The sequence below is a fragment of the Vespa velutina genome, chromosome 4, assembly GCF_912470025.1.
Source record: "Vespa velutina chromosome 4, iVesVel2.1, whole genome shotgun sequence".
In the NCBI taxonomy this organism is placed as follows: domain Eukaryota; kingdom Metazoa; phylum Arthropoda; class Insecta; order Hymenoptera; family Vespidae; genus Vespa; species Vespa velutina.
In genome coordinates this window covers 6,556,783-6,573,796 of record NC_062191.1, presented here as the reverse complement: position 1 = coordinate 6,573,796, position 17,014 = coordinate 6,556,783, and the positions used below count along the sequence as shown (strand labels likewise).

Here is a 17,014-nt window from a genome sequence, read left to right as displayed (position 1 = left end):
TGGTAATGAATAATAATAATAATAATAATAATAATAATAATAATAATAATAATAAAATAATAATAATAATAATAATAATAATAATAATAATAATAATAATAATAATAATAATAATAATACATTTAACATATACAACATTTGATGAACTTTTGGCACGCAAGCATCTTGTAAGATATAGTACAGGCCATTCCTGCTGCTATAATTACTATGTATTTACTTTCTTAGATTGTAATGTGTATAACAGTTCTTGCTCTAAAACATATTGTATATTAATTTTATTGATAAATCATGATAAATTATGAATGATTATACAAAAAAAGAAAATAAACTTGTGAATATTATAATAATACACTGTCACTTATTTTTTTATGCAGTTAGAGAAAGATTGTATCCACATAGCCAATAAACTAAAAAATAATCGACTATTCGTCGCTCTAGTTACCATTGTCTGTTGCAATTAATAATTTCAGTATAATCTTTTGCAATTTTCAGATCTTGTATAATTATATTTTCAAACAAATCTGCATAAAATAATAGCAATATATACATATATACCAAAAAATGTTAAAAGATAAGAGATATCAATTTAAAAATACTGCTGAGTCTAATAAAGCAGAACATATAAAGAATGTCAGACGAATATTTTTATCCGAACCATTTGTATCTATTAATTATAAAAATGTTATATCGTATCGAAAGATTAAATCTGAAACAATAATTGATTCTAATATAAATTACGATGATCTGTGTGGCCCTTGGTTTTGTACATATAATTCAATACATGATTATTATGATTTATTAGTTCCTAAATTATGCGTTTGGGAATTAATTTCATTTAAAGATATAGCTTTCGTAAAAGAACATCAACGAGATAAAGATGTAATTTTATCGTTTTTCAGTAAGTAAACGTGTTATAAATAATGTTTTAATACAATTTTTTTTATATAAGTTTTAAAATTCTTATATTACATTTTCGTCATATTACAGAATTTAAATTTTCCAAATATATTTTCGAAGAGAGAAACGATATTTTTCCAAAAATTGCATGGGAAATTTTTGAAATTACTAGGTAAATAAATACATAAGTAGTTTTATAATAATTATATTTATGTATTTATAAATTCAACTAACATTATTTTTGTGCTTGTTTATATTTCAGAGATAATTTATTCAGTATAAAATGCATTTTTGCATCAATAGGATTATTCTATTTAACGCATCGCTATTTTCTTTCCAATATATGGTACACAATGGAAGATACATATAATTTTTTTTGCGATACTTTACTTTTACATACCATTTTGGTTAGTCATTTTTACTCATAAGAGTGTGTATTAGAATAAAATATATTAGTATGTATATTATTAAACGGTGTTATTATGAATTGGTTTTATGAAAGAACCAAACGTAAATTATTTTATCTTAATGTATTTCTATATTTATCATTTATATTTAGAATCCACCGAAGTCCGTTGAGATATTTAATTTAGACGAATGCAAATTATTATTTGAAGTCTTTCATACAGTGTATATGGAAAATCTTGCATTACTTCGACTTGCTTGCTTACCACGTCACAATCTTAAAATGAGTCTAAATGATGTAACCACTTATTTAGCAGCATGACTTATTATCTTTGTACTATTTATAAATGCATTGATAATTAAGAAAAATAAAGTAATTCTTTTTATATGATTAATATAAGTTATTATTAAAAATATACAATTACGAAGATATATAAAAAAACAGGGTATATTAATCATAACATTAATGCATAAATTCTTTACAAATTTCAGTGGTAAACAATATTGATTATTATTCTATCTTATTATTCTATCATACATCGATTTGATTCGACTATGCTATGACAGATTTTATTATACATTGTCATTTGCTTGCAGATGATTGATAACCACAATCTCGATTTTCATCTACTCCACTATTATTTTTTGATTTATTAGCTATGTTTGTATGCCACCATTGATTATTTTTTCTCAATTGATTTGTTATATATTCCATCTTAGGAAACCACCAAGAATTGCCGCACACTGAAGTGCGACGTACAGATTTAATCGGGTATATCGAGGATTTCTAAACATATAAGGGAAAGTTAAATTTTTTCCTATATAAAATTTTATATTACAAAAATATTAAGATTTTATAGTTTATATCTTAATATTAAAGTTTATTGTAAATATAAAAGAGATACTTCTATGAATGCATCCAGTTTGATTTATATCTTTACATGTAATAATAAAAAAATATAATAAGTTTTAATGATATTTAATGATACATACACCTAAGTTCTGTGTCAAATATGAATATCCAGCACTTTTAGTATTTTTTCCAATTGTTGTTCTATGTAGTCTTTTTAATCTTTGTGCTAATATATTGTTCACTCTTCTTAGTTCTCTGATTTTGACTAATAAAGTTCTACAAATTAAAATTTCAAATTAAATAAAATTTTAATTAAATATTTTCATTTTAATAAAATTGACTTTAAAATATAACTATTTTTGAATCTTTTATAATAGATAATTACTTCTTTTCATGTCCAAATTGTTGTTTAAATATTGTTAATTGCTGTTGTTTAATTTGTAACTTCGAAACAAGAGTTTCAACAAGCTTTCTTTGTTCTGCCATCAATGTACGAATACATGAGACCATATATTGGGATTCATTGCAAAGTTCTGACCTGTTTACTACTGTTTCAGTTAATTCTGCTGATACACATGCCAAAGACTTATCTTTTGATTGACATTCTTTTTTCAATTCCATCAAAGATTGGTGCATGTTATGTAACTACAAACAGTTACATTTTCAAATTTTATATTGATCAAAATAGATGTTAATATTTACAACAGACAGTAGACATATCTCACTTGATTCGCGAACTTGTAGTTATCTTGTTCAAGTGAAGTTTTCTGTTGCAATAGAGTACAGTTTTCATCTATACACTCTTGTAATTGTTGGGTTAAGTAACAGTTGGAATTGTCCATTTTTAGATATTTTTCTTGAAGTTCATACAGCTGATATTTGATATCAAATAATAATATTATTAGAAACATATTATTGATACTTAATTTAATATTGACTTACATCTTGCTGTGCAGTTTTCAATTGATCGGAAAATGATTTACACATATTTTGTGTTTGACAAAGCTCAGTATTTTTTGAAGATAATTTTTTCTTAGTATCCTTTGATTCTTCATCAAGTTCACATATTAAATTTTCCAATCTAACAATTTTTGATTCAAAATTTGTAAGCTTTGAGCAATATTCTTTCTCCTAGGAAAAGTATATTTATAAATGATAAAATATTTTTTTATGAAAATGAAAAAGAATTACATATAATGTTATGATATATTACTGCAATTGTTAATGATTCTTGTAATTCCGCTTCTCGTCTTACAGATTGGATCAAGTTTTCTTGAGTTTTATCATAATCTTCAGCTGTTTTGTAATAACTGTCTTTTATAAAAGATAATTCTGTTTGAGTTTCTTTTAACTACAATAAAAATGGTATATTATGATTTTATTAGAATAAAAAACGTTATTTTCTTGTATATTTCTAGAACAGTAGAAATGGATGTGCAATTTATGGGTACTGATACCTTCTTTCGTAGTAAATAATGATCTTCTTTTGCTTTAGTTTCTAATGCAATGTTTTCTGTTTTTAGAATTGTATTTTCATTCTGTAAATATATATTATTATGTAATTATCATATTATTATCATATAATTATCATATAATTATCATATAATTATTATATTATTATGTATTTTAAATATATTACAGTAAAGTACATTTATAAATTTATAACATACTTTTAATACTTCATAATCTGCTTGTAATTTTGCCATGTTATCTGATTTCTCTTTGAGTAATACTTTTATTGATAAAAATCTTTCTTTAAAATTTGTAGATTCAGATATGTATTGTCTAATTTGTTGTTCAGATGTACATAATTTTCCTTGTAAATGGTCTATGGTTTGAGCTTGTTCTCTTATTACAGATTTGTTACAATCAATTTGCTGTTTTAGATTTTGTATCTAAAAATAATGCAATTAAAAGTATTAATATTTAATATATACTTGTATACTATATACTATAATATATTTGATAAATAATGAAAGTGACGCGAGCGCGCGTTGTGTGTGTGCATGTATGTGTATATATATAAAGTTAGTCGTAATTATCAAGGACATTCTTTCTTTTTTTATATAATGTTTTATAAATTAACATTATTATTACCTCCTCTTGTTTTTCTTCCAAATCAATTACATATTTTTTTAAATTAATCTCTTTTTGTTTAGCAATATTTAATTCTATTATTAAGTCTTCAAATTCTTTCGTTTGTTTCTCTAAACTTATCTTTAGATTTTGATTTTCATATTTTAAACAACATTCAAGATCTTTTATTTCTTGATCTTTTATTTTCAATTCATTTTTAAATATAACTAAATCTGATTTGTATTTTTGTAGTTGTTTCTTTAAATTTTGATTTTCTCTAATTATAATTTCAGTCTGAGCTTGTGATTCATAATTTTGAAGTGAATCTTGTATATGTTCTTGCTTATCTAATATTGAAGAATCTTCTGAAGTTTGTTCTAATGTAAGATTCTGTGTCATATAACTCTTATGCTCAATGTCCATTTTACATTGACAAGATTTAGTTTCATACATTTTTGTTTGTTTTTTGTCCTTGGATGACATATTTCTGTAAGATCATATCATAATATAGTTTATTATTTTAAGTTAAAAGTATCATAAAAAAGTAAACTACACAAATTCTGTAATACTTTAATTCTTGCAATTCTTGATTTGTTTCTTTCCATAATTTTTTTGTAGTAATGTACTTATTTCCCAAAAGAATATTTGTTTGCATTAAAGTATTTATCTGTAAAGTAAAAACAATTTTAATTTCGAATCCAACATAAAACAAGTTGATATGAAATTTTAATGAAGTGTAAATATGACAAAAGTTACCTTGTATATTAATGCTTGAAAATCATTTGTACAAAGCTTCAGTTGATCCTAAAATAATTAAATAAAATTAATATATTTTTCATAATTAGTTTATTAGTAAGAATAATCATAAGAATCCATTTATATGTATCTTAATACTATTAGGTTTGTCTCATTTGCATTAATAATTTTTGTAATAATAAATTTTAAACATATAACGTATCTTTAAGCATTAATAATTTTACAATTTATTAAAACCATAGATATACATATATTATATTATATCAACAGGAATCTTATTTTTGTTATACCTGTATTATGCTTAATATGGAACAATATGTAGTATGTAAGGAAGTAACTACTAAATGTTTATCATTAATCATGTACTCAATTTTCGATTGCAAAGTGTCTATGGCATCTCGTTGCAATTCCAACAATTTTTCTTGTGCAGCAGCCTTAATTTAAAAAATAACATTCAAATAAATTCATAAAACTATTATTCTCAAAAATATTTTAAATACATACATAAAGATTAAATTTAAATATTATACTTACTTCTGTAAAACAGTCGCTATATTGATTCTGAGTTTCGTCAATAAACATTGTTAACAATTGAATAGTTTCACCTTTAACAAAAAGCTACAAGAAAATTAACTTCCGATTAATCTTTTATCTATGGTTTTCAAAGTAGTAACGATTATAAAATTATAAATATAGTAAGTATATTTCAGTGTAATAAAAGCAGAATAATTCAATAATCAGTATAGTTTATAATATAGTTAATTGTCATGTACTTATTTGATAAGTATTTAAGAATTTATACATATTGGAAGCAATAAGGTGGGTATAATAGTTGGATAAGATTTTATAAATACATAATTTCTATGCAGATCGTAATATTATTTTGAAACGCATTGTTAATTTTATTTTATTCTAAATAGAATAATACATACCACATGCATTGCGAATATCATACCACACTGGCTTAAACTTTTTGTCACGTATCACACTTATGCACTCACAATTAATTGCCATTGGTATTTTCGTAAAGAGCTAATAGGAGTTTTATACTTGCACATTAAGTATAGCATTGAAAAATTCAAAAAATGATCATGTCAAAAAAATAAAATCGTTTGGATATGTCTCGTATGTGTAAATTATCGTTTTAATTATAATATTTGAAAAATATTTACAATGATAATTAACATTAGTACATACATAATTATATGTTTTAGCATACTGTCAAATCAGTTCAATATGTTTATAAAAGCAATTTAAACGTCATGCACATTCCCGTGACCGAATGTTGAAGACGAAATCGAACTCCATAGTTCGCTTGCATCACTTACTGCTTTATGTCCCATACTATCTAAGCATCTTTTGGCTTCAACCACAGCATTTTGCAAATGTCCAATTGTTTGTGCTTGAAGTTCATTCTGCACAGAAAGGAAGAGATAAGCATGCAATATTAATTTTATAAATATATTATTACTTTCATATATTTCAGTAATCCATATTATAATCCATATATTAATAAAATTGAAAAGATACAAACCTGTTTGGATAACTCTTTTTTTTCCTTCTCACATTGAGCTATAATACAATCCTGCATGTTAATCTGGAAAAAAAAACAATAAAATTGGTACTACATAATGAAGTATAACAATATTTATGTTCCACCTACCTTCATTAATAACATTTGGAAATAAAAATATATTGCTTCGTACTTCGTTAATTATTTATAATCACATTTTAAAAATAAGATGTAATATCGCGAGTATAAAAGTTTACAACTCTTAGTTCTTATTGACAGTGATACTTTGTTAAAATTTAAAAATAATAAAAAATTTGGAGTGCGCACTGTACATGTAATCTACTATTAGTGTATTTAAATATTTATGTATGCACATCAACTTTAATTTAATTGTTTCATGAATTGATTTTTTCAAATTAGTTTTATTTGAATAGTATTAAAATTTTTAATCTTAAATATAACTTATAAAATAACAAAAGCATATAATGCTTATAACATTTATCATTTTTCTCATGCTTATAAAAATGTAATTTCTACATAAAACTTACCTTTTCTTGCTGTTTTTTATAGAGACTCTTCAGCTCATTTTGCGTGACTGCTATAGAATCATTTTGGATCATAACTACTTGGTTCATATTTTCTAACTGAAACAAAAAAGTATGCACTTGTATATTCATATATATCTACAGTATAATTTGAAATATATTGCTATTTATAATGATCGATTATAATATATTACTAGGATATTTGATATTTTCTTTCTTTTAATAAAAATAATCTTCATTATATCAATTTAATACTTACAAGTTTATCTTTAGAACATAATGTATTTCTAAGATTTTCAATGTCTCCATAACATTTTTCTAATTGTCCTTCATATTTTCTTAATTTATCAATAATTGTCATTACCAAAGTTGTTGAAGTACAAGACTGAGAAGATCCTTCACACATCTACAGATTATTTCTTTTTAGATATTTGTTATTATTCTTATGGATATAGTAATAATATTAAATGTTTTGTATTAATAATATAAGGTAATGGAAACATCCATTTGATTTAAACATACCAACAGTTTAAGTTCGCATTCGACATTTTGAAGTCCATTTTTTGTAGATTGTACTACTTCTTGTAATATATTAACAAGCTGGGATGTATTCTATATGAATTAAAAGGTTTCAATTTTACAGGTCACAATTTACATTATAAATTAATTGTTATTAAATGATGTATTATAAATTAATAATTGTTAAAGGTTATTACCTCTTGTTTCAATTGATATCCACAACATATAGATAATTCTTCTGGAGTACATTCTATATGCTTTTTCATTAAATAAAAAATAATATGTATTCATTATTTGTATATATATATTATTATGTTGGTGAGTCATTTAAAATGAGATGTTGGAATATTGCATATTTTAATATGAAATATTTATTTGATTAATTTTATTAATTTTGTATGTGAGGATAAATTAAGTCCTATTTAATTTCATCAGTTTTGAAAAAAGGTGAACTCTATATTATAAAAAATATGATCCTCAAGGAAAAGTTTTCTCTCTTATCATATTGGCTACTTTAAAACAAACTCATTTTTTTCAGATTTTCTTTTTACTATCAAAAATGACTGAGATATTCCAACATGAAATTTTAAGAACAAATAAAAAAATTCATATCTGCTTCTTACAAAAGGTTCCAAATGTTTCCTTGATTTCTGAAGCTCTATTTCATTGTTATCTAAACTTTTTCTAAGTTTTGATTCTACTTCCTTTTGTACTTTGATCTGAAAGTATATAAAATAATGAACTTTTAATACATTGCTATTTTATATGTAATTTGTATTTTTAGAATATATATTATATAAAGAAAAAAAAAACTAAATTTATTACTTACTATATTTTCTAATTCTAAAATTTTTTTTTGGTAATCTATACTATCAACAGAATAGGAACGTCTATAATTTTCTGCTTTCATTTGTACAGAAGATAATTCTTTCTCCATAGACTCAATACTACTTTTTAGAAAGTTGTTGGCTTCTTGTTTACATTTAGTCTGATTATATAACAAACAATATGTATATTATTATGAAGAAAATAAAAATTAAATTTTTTTAGAGATTCAATGATAAAATCTGTTAATATGGCACAGTATAAAAATCAGCATTCATAATAAGTTAATAAAATATTAAGTTTATAACCTCATGTTGTAAGATGCGAAGCTGCTCTTCTAAGTCTATTATACGACACTTCCATTGATTTATTTTATCATCAGATTTTGTTTGACATATTTTCTATAAGTTAAAAAATAAGGATTTTATTGAATATGTAAATTGTTACTTTTATTCTGTTTTGAACATAACAATTAGCAGAAATATATATACTTTCATACCTGTAATGTTTTAAGTTTATAATCATCATATTCCTTTCTTAATTTATGTATATCTTCCTTTGCTTTTAACAATTCATTGATTGTCTATAGATAGAATTTACATTATACATATTAAATCTAAGTTGTTCTCATTCAAAAGTTAATCTGAGAGTAATAACTAATAATATAATGTATAGATTATATAATACCTGATTTTGGCTTTGTAAATCTGCTGAATGGTCAATAAAATCATCCTAAAAGAATATTGTAATATTTCATTACTCTAATATTTCATTATTATTATTATTATTACTCTTATACCAAAAAAGGATATGTGCAAAACCTGTTCTATTGTATTCCAGAAAATTTCTAAAGTATCTTGCATCTTTGTATGTGTATTATCAATTTCTGCTTCAAGTCTACCTAATCTTTCTTCTTTTTCACAAAGAATTGTTTCATCCATTTCGTTACGCATTAACTAAAATAATTTGATTGAAAAAAAAATATTGCAATAAATAAATTATAAAAAATAATAATACTTACAATTGTACTCATGTGTTTCTGCAAATCTTGGAAAGAACATGTTGTACAACAAAGTTGCTCTTTTAACTCTACTGAATTGGTTGCAAAAAAACATTCCTAAAAAAATATATATAGATAAATGATAAATATAGAGTTTTGAACGATTAATTCATTTTGATTTTCTCTACGATTTTTATTTACATATTACTTATTGACTATATCCTACATTTGAATAATGTTTACCTGATTTTGATGCACTTGAACATGGTTAACTACAAGCTCGATTTTGTCAACTACGAAGTTTAATAAATCATTACATGTGTATGTTTCTACACATTCAGGTAGATTTTGATCCTAAAATAAATGTATAAAATAAAAAAGAATATTTCTAAATATATAATTTACAAAATGTGATTATTAAAAAGAAAAAAATTTATTGCACATATTAAAAATTTTGTACCCTTCCTACCTTGATTTTTTCTTGCATATTATTTACATAATTAAATAATTCAGATTGGGCACGAATAAATTCATTTTTTATATCTTTTAGTTTCACTTTTTCAGCTGTAATTCGTTCAATATGTCTTGTCCTTTCTATTTCCTGATATATTAAAAAGTATGATCATAAAAAAAATATTTGATTTTATAATATAATAAAAGATATATGCGATTTCATCTTACTTGTAATTCTAATGTATTAATTGCTTGTATTACTGTTTCTCGCAATCGTAGTAAATGTTCTTGAGTATCTTTGACCATTTTGTTTAGTTCAGTGTACTATCAATATCACAAATCATATAAATTGTAATGCATTTTGTAATGGTTTTCAGATCTACAACTTAAACTAAGTATATTAACAATTTTATATGAGTAATATAAGAATATACTTTTTGATGTTGGGCAGCAAATGAAGAAAGAATAGTGCTAATTTCTTCACGAATATCTTCTGTTGCTGCTTGAGCTTCAACAGTACATACACGAAATTCCTCCATTAATTTAAATTGTTGTGCAGTAATTTGATTTGACTATAAAATGTTAATAAAGGATAATAATAAATGCATAAAAACAATAGAAAAATCATATAATACCAAAAGTATCAAATAAAATTATAAAATACTTACTGTAACATCCTTTGACATTTCTGTAACATAATTATTCATTCTATTTTGCATCTATAAAGATAAAATAAACATAATATATTTATTATGTTATTATATATTTAAAATATTATAGATATTTAATGTTTGTACCTCATTTCGTTTAGCGGTCTGAAATAAGAAAAAATAATGATTATATAAATTTTCTTTGTTAGTATGTAATTTATTGTATGTACTACATAAAAATTAGTATTATATACATAAAAAATTATACATACAGTATATTCCATAAACTCAATTGCTTTTTTTTTTTCTTTACATATTCTGGAAATATTTTCAATATTCTTTATTAACTTCTCTGTTGTATCATGTATCCATGTATCCATACTTTTATCTGTATCATGCCTCTGAAATCAAAAATGTTTCATTATTGAAGTATCAGTTGAAATAAAATTATACTCATTACAAAATACAACTTAGTCAAAACTAGTCATTCAAAGTTATTAAAACATAATACGTACAAGCTTTTCACTTTGCAATGCATCGTACACGCAATTTAATTGAGCTTCAATGTTTACTACAAAAGGTTGTACGTTTTCTTCAGTTTGTGACTGCAAAAAATATACTTTCTATGATCTAAATTGTTATTAACTTTCCTAGTGAAATTGATATATTAAATTAGATATCAATAAACATTTTTCCTTGAAAAAGAATCAATGCATTATTGTGTTTATTATATTTATTCAACTGTAAATTGTTACAAAAGCACTGCATTATTTTGTATTATATAGTTAGGAATATATGATATTAAATAATTTTTCTTTTATAATTCATGGAATTCCTTATAAAACACATGAACTCTTCTTTTTAGCATTCTGCAATATTACAAATACTGAAAAATGTTTATTAATTATAAATGTAAAAAAATAACATTTTATAATCAAATAGAAATGTATATTGATTAGTTTCAATTAAAGATTTATAGTTTAAATAGTAAAATAAGAAATACACATATTGGTGCGCACGCACGCATGCACACTCATACACAAAATGTTTTCTTTGTACATTATATTTAAAAAAGATGTTACTTCATATTTTATATAATAATGAAAGTTTAAATGCAATTGACTTACTCTATCATCTGTCGAAGTTTTAGAAATGTTTAGGATCGTTTTAATGTTTTGTATGTTTTTATAAGCAGTCGTAAAATTATGTTCACATGGCTGTAAATATAATTTTATTCAATTATATTATAATGATATATAGTTGTAATATATTGAAGTAATAATAGATATAATTAGTAACTTTATAAAGTATTAAACTTATGTATTTGATTATTTATTAATTTACCTCAACATTTTTCTGTTTTAAATGTCGTACGATTTTTTTTAGCTCTGTTTTCAAATCATCAAGCTTTTCTTCCTCTTTTTGCAATAATAAATTTGTTTTGGAAAAACACATAAATATTTTCTAAAAACAAAGTATTGTGTATGTTATGAATATTATGAATAATATAAACATGTAAATTTTATAAAATTTAGATACATTGAATAATATATACCTGATAAGAATTAGTTGAATTATTTAAAGGTTCTGTATCCTATAAAAATATTATCATTATATGAAATATATAATATAAAAATAAGTTTTAAATCAGCATACCTTAACTCACCATTAGATAAGCATCAGCATCAATTTGATCTTTTAGTGAAGAGTAAATATCCTGAAATCATATACATAGAAATGATTTCTCTTTTTGGTCAAAAAATATTTTGTATAAATAGAGAAATATATAATTAAAATTATATCGTCAAGAATAAGGCAACCATGCTGAAAATTTTATATTATATATATGTATATATGTATATATAATATTAATAATTTAAATATGTAACACATATTTTTTATTATGATAAATAAAATAAGATTATGATTTTATCATTTGCTCAATATTAATATTCATAGTTACTTGTTAGAAACGCTTATGATTTACACAATATAAAATTTATTGTTTTTGCGATGGTGTTATGTAATAGTATCTTTACAAGCTGGTGATAAATTTCTAATAGATTCCACAATACTTTTGTCAATGTTACGTCGTCTTCTGCTTTTATCACTTTCCCTTTTGTATATTTGTTTAGAAGAATTGTCTAGATTAGTTATTGTATTATTTTGTTACTGTGAGTTAATAATAGGTATATTTTCAATTATTTTTTTATGATATAATAAAGTGTCAAAATTATTATATGGAAAAGATATATGATCTTTATATTTGACAACTTTATATAAGTGACATGATGTTATAATTTTATTGCATAACTTATGAGAAAATCTTATATTACCATTAGCACTGTATTGTTGATGATAATTCGACATGCAACGAAGATGAACAGGAAGTGAAGACTAAAACAAAGGATAATCAGATAAAATATCCAGAATAAAAAATATAGACTAAAAGTATACCTTCAATTCAATTTGTTTCTTTCTCATTTTTTTTATAATATCATCCTTAAAATGAATTTGCATATTAGCATAACGATATTGTTCTTCTAATTTTGTGATTTCTTGGCTCAAAAACATTATTAAATCATGCTTTTTTGTAATTTCTATGGCTAATGCTTTATATGTTTCCATAGATTCCTAATAATAGTATACGTAAATGATATAATAATAAAATTGAAAGGAGCAAATACAAAAGTAAATGAAGCAAACCTTTTTCAAACAATTAATTTGACATTTTATTTCCTCAATCACTTTATTTTTCTTTTTTAACTGAAGTTGCAAATATGTTATATTTGTTATATCTGATTCAGTATCTTGTAAATGCTCTTGAAGTTTTTTAACTTCTAGACCATTATCAATATATTTACTTTCCATTATGTCAGCAACTAAGATTGTCTGAACAGCAACAGAAATGACGAAACTATCTTAATATCAAAGATATATAGAAACAATACAATGGAAATGAAAATATTAAATTTTATAATATCATTTAATTGTAATGTATTTAATTCTTTTAATATATTTTTACTTTTAATTTTTATTTCAGCATGATTGCCTATAAAATTGTTAATCAACTATTACTAGAAGATTAATTTATATGCACATAAATTTCTTCAAATATGTAGAAATAATATTTTATATATAATATACATGTAAAAAAATGCCCATTATTGTTGTCGGAATTATTATTGCAATTGATTGTTCTATATTATATAGATAAACAGAAACTTACATTATCAGAATTCGTGGGAGGTGACGACCCAAAACAGAAATGATTTGCTTCCTGACATTTTTGTACAAGTTCATTACTAAAACTCTGAACATCAGAAACATATGTTTTTACAGTTTCTTCCTTTGCTAATTTTTTATGAAGTTCAGCACTTTTTTCTTCGAATTTAATTTGACACCTATGAAATATAATTAATGTATATAATATGTTTATATTATGTATATAATAGCTATTTATAAATAATAAAAATATAGCACAATTTATAACAGATAAATTCTCCATCAATTAAACTTTGTAAAACGTTTCATTCAACTCCTTATTATTATATGTACTTACATATGAGTTTCCTTGTCTTCCATTTCTGATATCTGCTGTTTGAAAAAAGAAATTTATTCAATTTGCATTTGTTTCTATTTTGAATAACATAACAAACATTCTTTTCAATATCAAAACTAAAACATTAATTAAAATAATATATAAATTATAATGAAAATTAATATAAACTAATTGTTATATTTAAAAGAATAATTATAATTATAATATTATTATAATTATTATATCACATTTAATTTCTAAATAAAATGTGTCTTTAATGTTTGTATTAAAAATAATCTATTTTAATTATGAATCAATACTAATTTTAAATACAAGAATGCTTATTATAACAATACAATAGTTTAAATATTTTTTACTGATAGATAAATGAGAGTCATTGTAAAAAATTATCTTTTAATTCAAATATACCTTTGAATTTATAGTGTCATCTGTATTTATACTTGTATTTACCTGGGCACATACACTGTAACAAACAATAAAAATAATAAGAAAAAAGCAAATAATAACGAACAGCTAGATAGTATATTTTATTTCATTTTTTATTATATATTTCAAATATATTTTAGTAAAATAAGAATTCTGTAATTATAATTTAAAGTTATAATTGTTTTCAATATTTTCTTTAAATTAGAGTTAATATCAAATAGAGTTATAAAAATAGATAAAATAAGCAAAAGAAAAAGTTGTAATAAAAATGAAAACATGCATATCACAAGATTTTTGTATATAACGAAAATTTGATTATCTGTTAATCTCTGTTAACAATCAAAATAATGTTTTCGTGTTATGTTTTGTATATTTTTGTATGTTGTGTATGTTATGTATATCTTAATCTGTGATAAAAGCATACTTATAGATGTATAATATTTTTACTGTTTACATTCTATTATCTATTTACTTGATTATCCATCATATTGTTTTAATCCTATATTCTGAGAGATAATCAAAGTTGTAAAGCCATAAAAGTACATATATTATGAGATTGAAGAGATATATATATATATATATATATATATATATATATATATTCTATACATTTCTCTCTTTTTATAGCTTTCTCTAAGTTTAATATAAATAATATTAATATCTGACAATTAATAACAATTAATTAGAAACATAAAAAAATATTATGAAAAGATTTCATAGAAAGAAAAATAAATAAACAGAAAATAACTTCTCTGATAATGTACTTACTAATATTAGAAAAATTAAAAAAAAGAAACATTAATTTGAATCTTCTTTACTTATACTTACTCCAGAGGAGTAGGAATATCACTTGGATTAATATAATAAAATGTTATGCCATCAAGATTCCAGCGATTATCCGTTTGAGCTCTCTTAAGTAATTCTAATAATCCTTTGATATCAATCCACAGAAATTCTATTTTTTGACGAAGACTCTTTTCATCATTTTCTAGTTCTCTTATACGATTTGAGAGTACACTTAACCTCTAAAATAATATTAATATTTTTATATTATGCAAGAATATACTACCTAAATATATATTAAATTACCTCCTCTGAATGATTCGATAATAAAATTTTATCTGAAACAACTTTAGATGACTGTTTTAATTTTTCTTCTAATATTTTAACTCTGTCACTAGCAGTTTGTTCCAAGTCTTGTACAGTATTAACTAACATAATATTCTGTTCACCTAAATCCTTAATCCATTCTGTCATTATTTTCATTTTCATCTAAAATTATATAGGTTTGTATTATTTTCCTTTCTTTAATTTTTTAATGATACAATTACAATGTAAACAATTTTTTTTAGGAAATAGTAAAAGCTTGAATCCTATTAAATAATTAATCTAACAAGTGCATAAATAGTATTTTATTAAAATGTAACAATTATAAATATATTTCTACTGATAAACTTAAATAATTTGTCAAATATTATAGATAATTAGAAAAATAAAAAAAATGGTTGCAAATTGAATGTATGAGATTCCATTAAAAACTATATATTATAAATTTTTCATCTATTTAAATATATATTATACTAAGAAAAAACGAATGTGTGAATTTGTAATTTGTTTGCTTATTATCAGTCATAAGAATACACCGTGCACGCAGATACAAAATAATATATTTAACTTACTGATACACGGTCGAATTCATTTGCCGATTCTGAATCGACCTTTTCGATACGAGCTTCATATAATTTACGAAACTCATCAAGAATCTGTAAGCTTTCCGTTTCGCCACAAGTTTCCCCAGTGTTTTTATCTATTGCTGTGCAAATTTGTTCTCGCTTTGGCAAAACAGAGAGGTTTGTAGAATCTTGAGCAATAGTACTGACCGTATACATGGCACAATTGAAAAATTGTACATTAAATAGAATTAAATAGAATTAACACCTCAAATTAGAGTTAAGATCTTCTTATACCCAGAGGTGCGTATAATAAAAATAATTCTGATGCGGTAAATAATAACAAACTAAATCGCCATTTTTTTTATGTATGGCGCGAGCAAACAACGGATGTTAAAGAGAACTTTTTAAGAGTAGGTAATTGTAGATAGCGATACACACTGTAAAAATAGTTCTTTTTTAAATCACTTATAAACGTTACATTGACCTCTTATAGATGAAGTTATATCAAATAATCTCGATGATCGTTAAGGTAGAAATTGTATATCTAAAAATGATGTATCATATTAGGTCGCATATTAAATTTAACAAATGCATTTATATGTTTTTTTTGGTTATAATATAGATATAGCATTACTTAGTAGTAACAAAGGATAAAAAGAAAAAATTGTTTTAAATAATAAAATAAATTATTATTCTTATGGTAAAGTAGAGAATAAATCAACAAACGATAACTCCAACAACATTAAATATCAATATAGAGGGCATTTATTTCTAATCTCATAAAAAAAAATTATTTATCTTTATTTCATTAACGTTAGATGGCGTAGGTATGCTATTCTTATATAAATGAAATATGTAATA

General features: G+C 22.9%; 1 protein-coding gene across 9 annotated transcripts; it reads right to left on the bottom strand.

The window, feature by feature from the left end:
- Window positions 1–1,048: 1,048 nt before the first annotated feature.
- On the bottom strand, window positions 1,049–16,575 carry LOC124948743 (myosin-11-like). Of its 9 annotated transcripts, none has more exons than XM_047492824.1 (44): window positions 16,160–16,575; window positions 15,570–15,752; window positions 15,309–15,505; window positions 14,463–14,517; window positions 14,055–14,086; window positions 13,722–13,896; window positions 12,159–12,209; window positions 12,048–12,086; window positions 11,837–11,956; window positions 11,620–11,709; window positions 11,008–11,097; window positions 10,765–10,893; window positions 10,640–10,657; window positions 10,511–10,561; window positions 10,277–10,414; window positions 10,071–10,166; window positions 9,859–9,990; window positions 9,633–9,743; window positions 9,411–9,506; window positions 9,211–9,345; window positions 9,077–9,121; window positions 8,889–8,972; window positions 8,698–8,790; window positions 8,394–8,552; window positions 8,188–8,283; window positions 7,762–7,821; window positions 7,568–7,657; window positions 7,305–7,451; window positions 7,049–7,144; window positions 6,522–6,584; window positions 6,316–6,402; window positions 5,522–5,605; window positions 5,278–5,421; window positions 4,988–5,035; window positions 4,801–4,898; window positions 4,253–4,718; window positions 3,826–4,050; window positions 3,613–3,693; window positions 3,369–3,506; window positions 3,098–3,286; window positions 2,881–3,027; window positions 2,541–2,800; window positions 2,296–2,431; window positions 1,049–2,089 (listed from the first exon to the last, which is right to left on the bottom strand). In XM_047492824.1, the coding sequence occupies exons 1-44, from the start codon at window positions 16,367–16,369 to the stop codon at window positions 1,886–1,888; spliced, it is 5,388 nt and encodes a 1,795-aa protein (XP_047348780.1). In that variant the 5' UTR covers window positions 16,370–16,575; the 3' UTR covers window positions 1,049–1,885. The 9 variants fall into 9 exon arrangements, with proteins under 9 accessions (XP_047348780.1, XP_047348782.1, XP_047348783.1 ...); XM_047492826.1 differs by having other exon boundaries at window positions 14,505–14,517; XM_047492823.1 differs by having other exon boundaries at window positions 1,050–2,089; window positions 14,055–14,089.
- Window positions 16,576–17,014: the final 439 nt, after the last annotated feature.

Bases quoted from the DNA above. Each gene is read 5' to 3' on its own strand.
- LOC124948743 (XM_047492823.1), bottom strand. From the start codon at position 16,369: ATGTATACGGTCAGTACTATTGCTCAAGATTCTACAAACCTCTCTGTT. The intron at 12,210-13,721 runs GTAAGTTTCTGT...ATATGATTTCAG, and splicing joins CTCCCACGAATTCTGATAAT to GATATTTACTCTTCACTAAA. The intron at 2,090-2,295 runs GTATGTATCATT...TTATATGTTTAG, and splicing joins ATTTGACACAGAACTTAGGT to AAATCCTCGATATACCCGAT.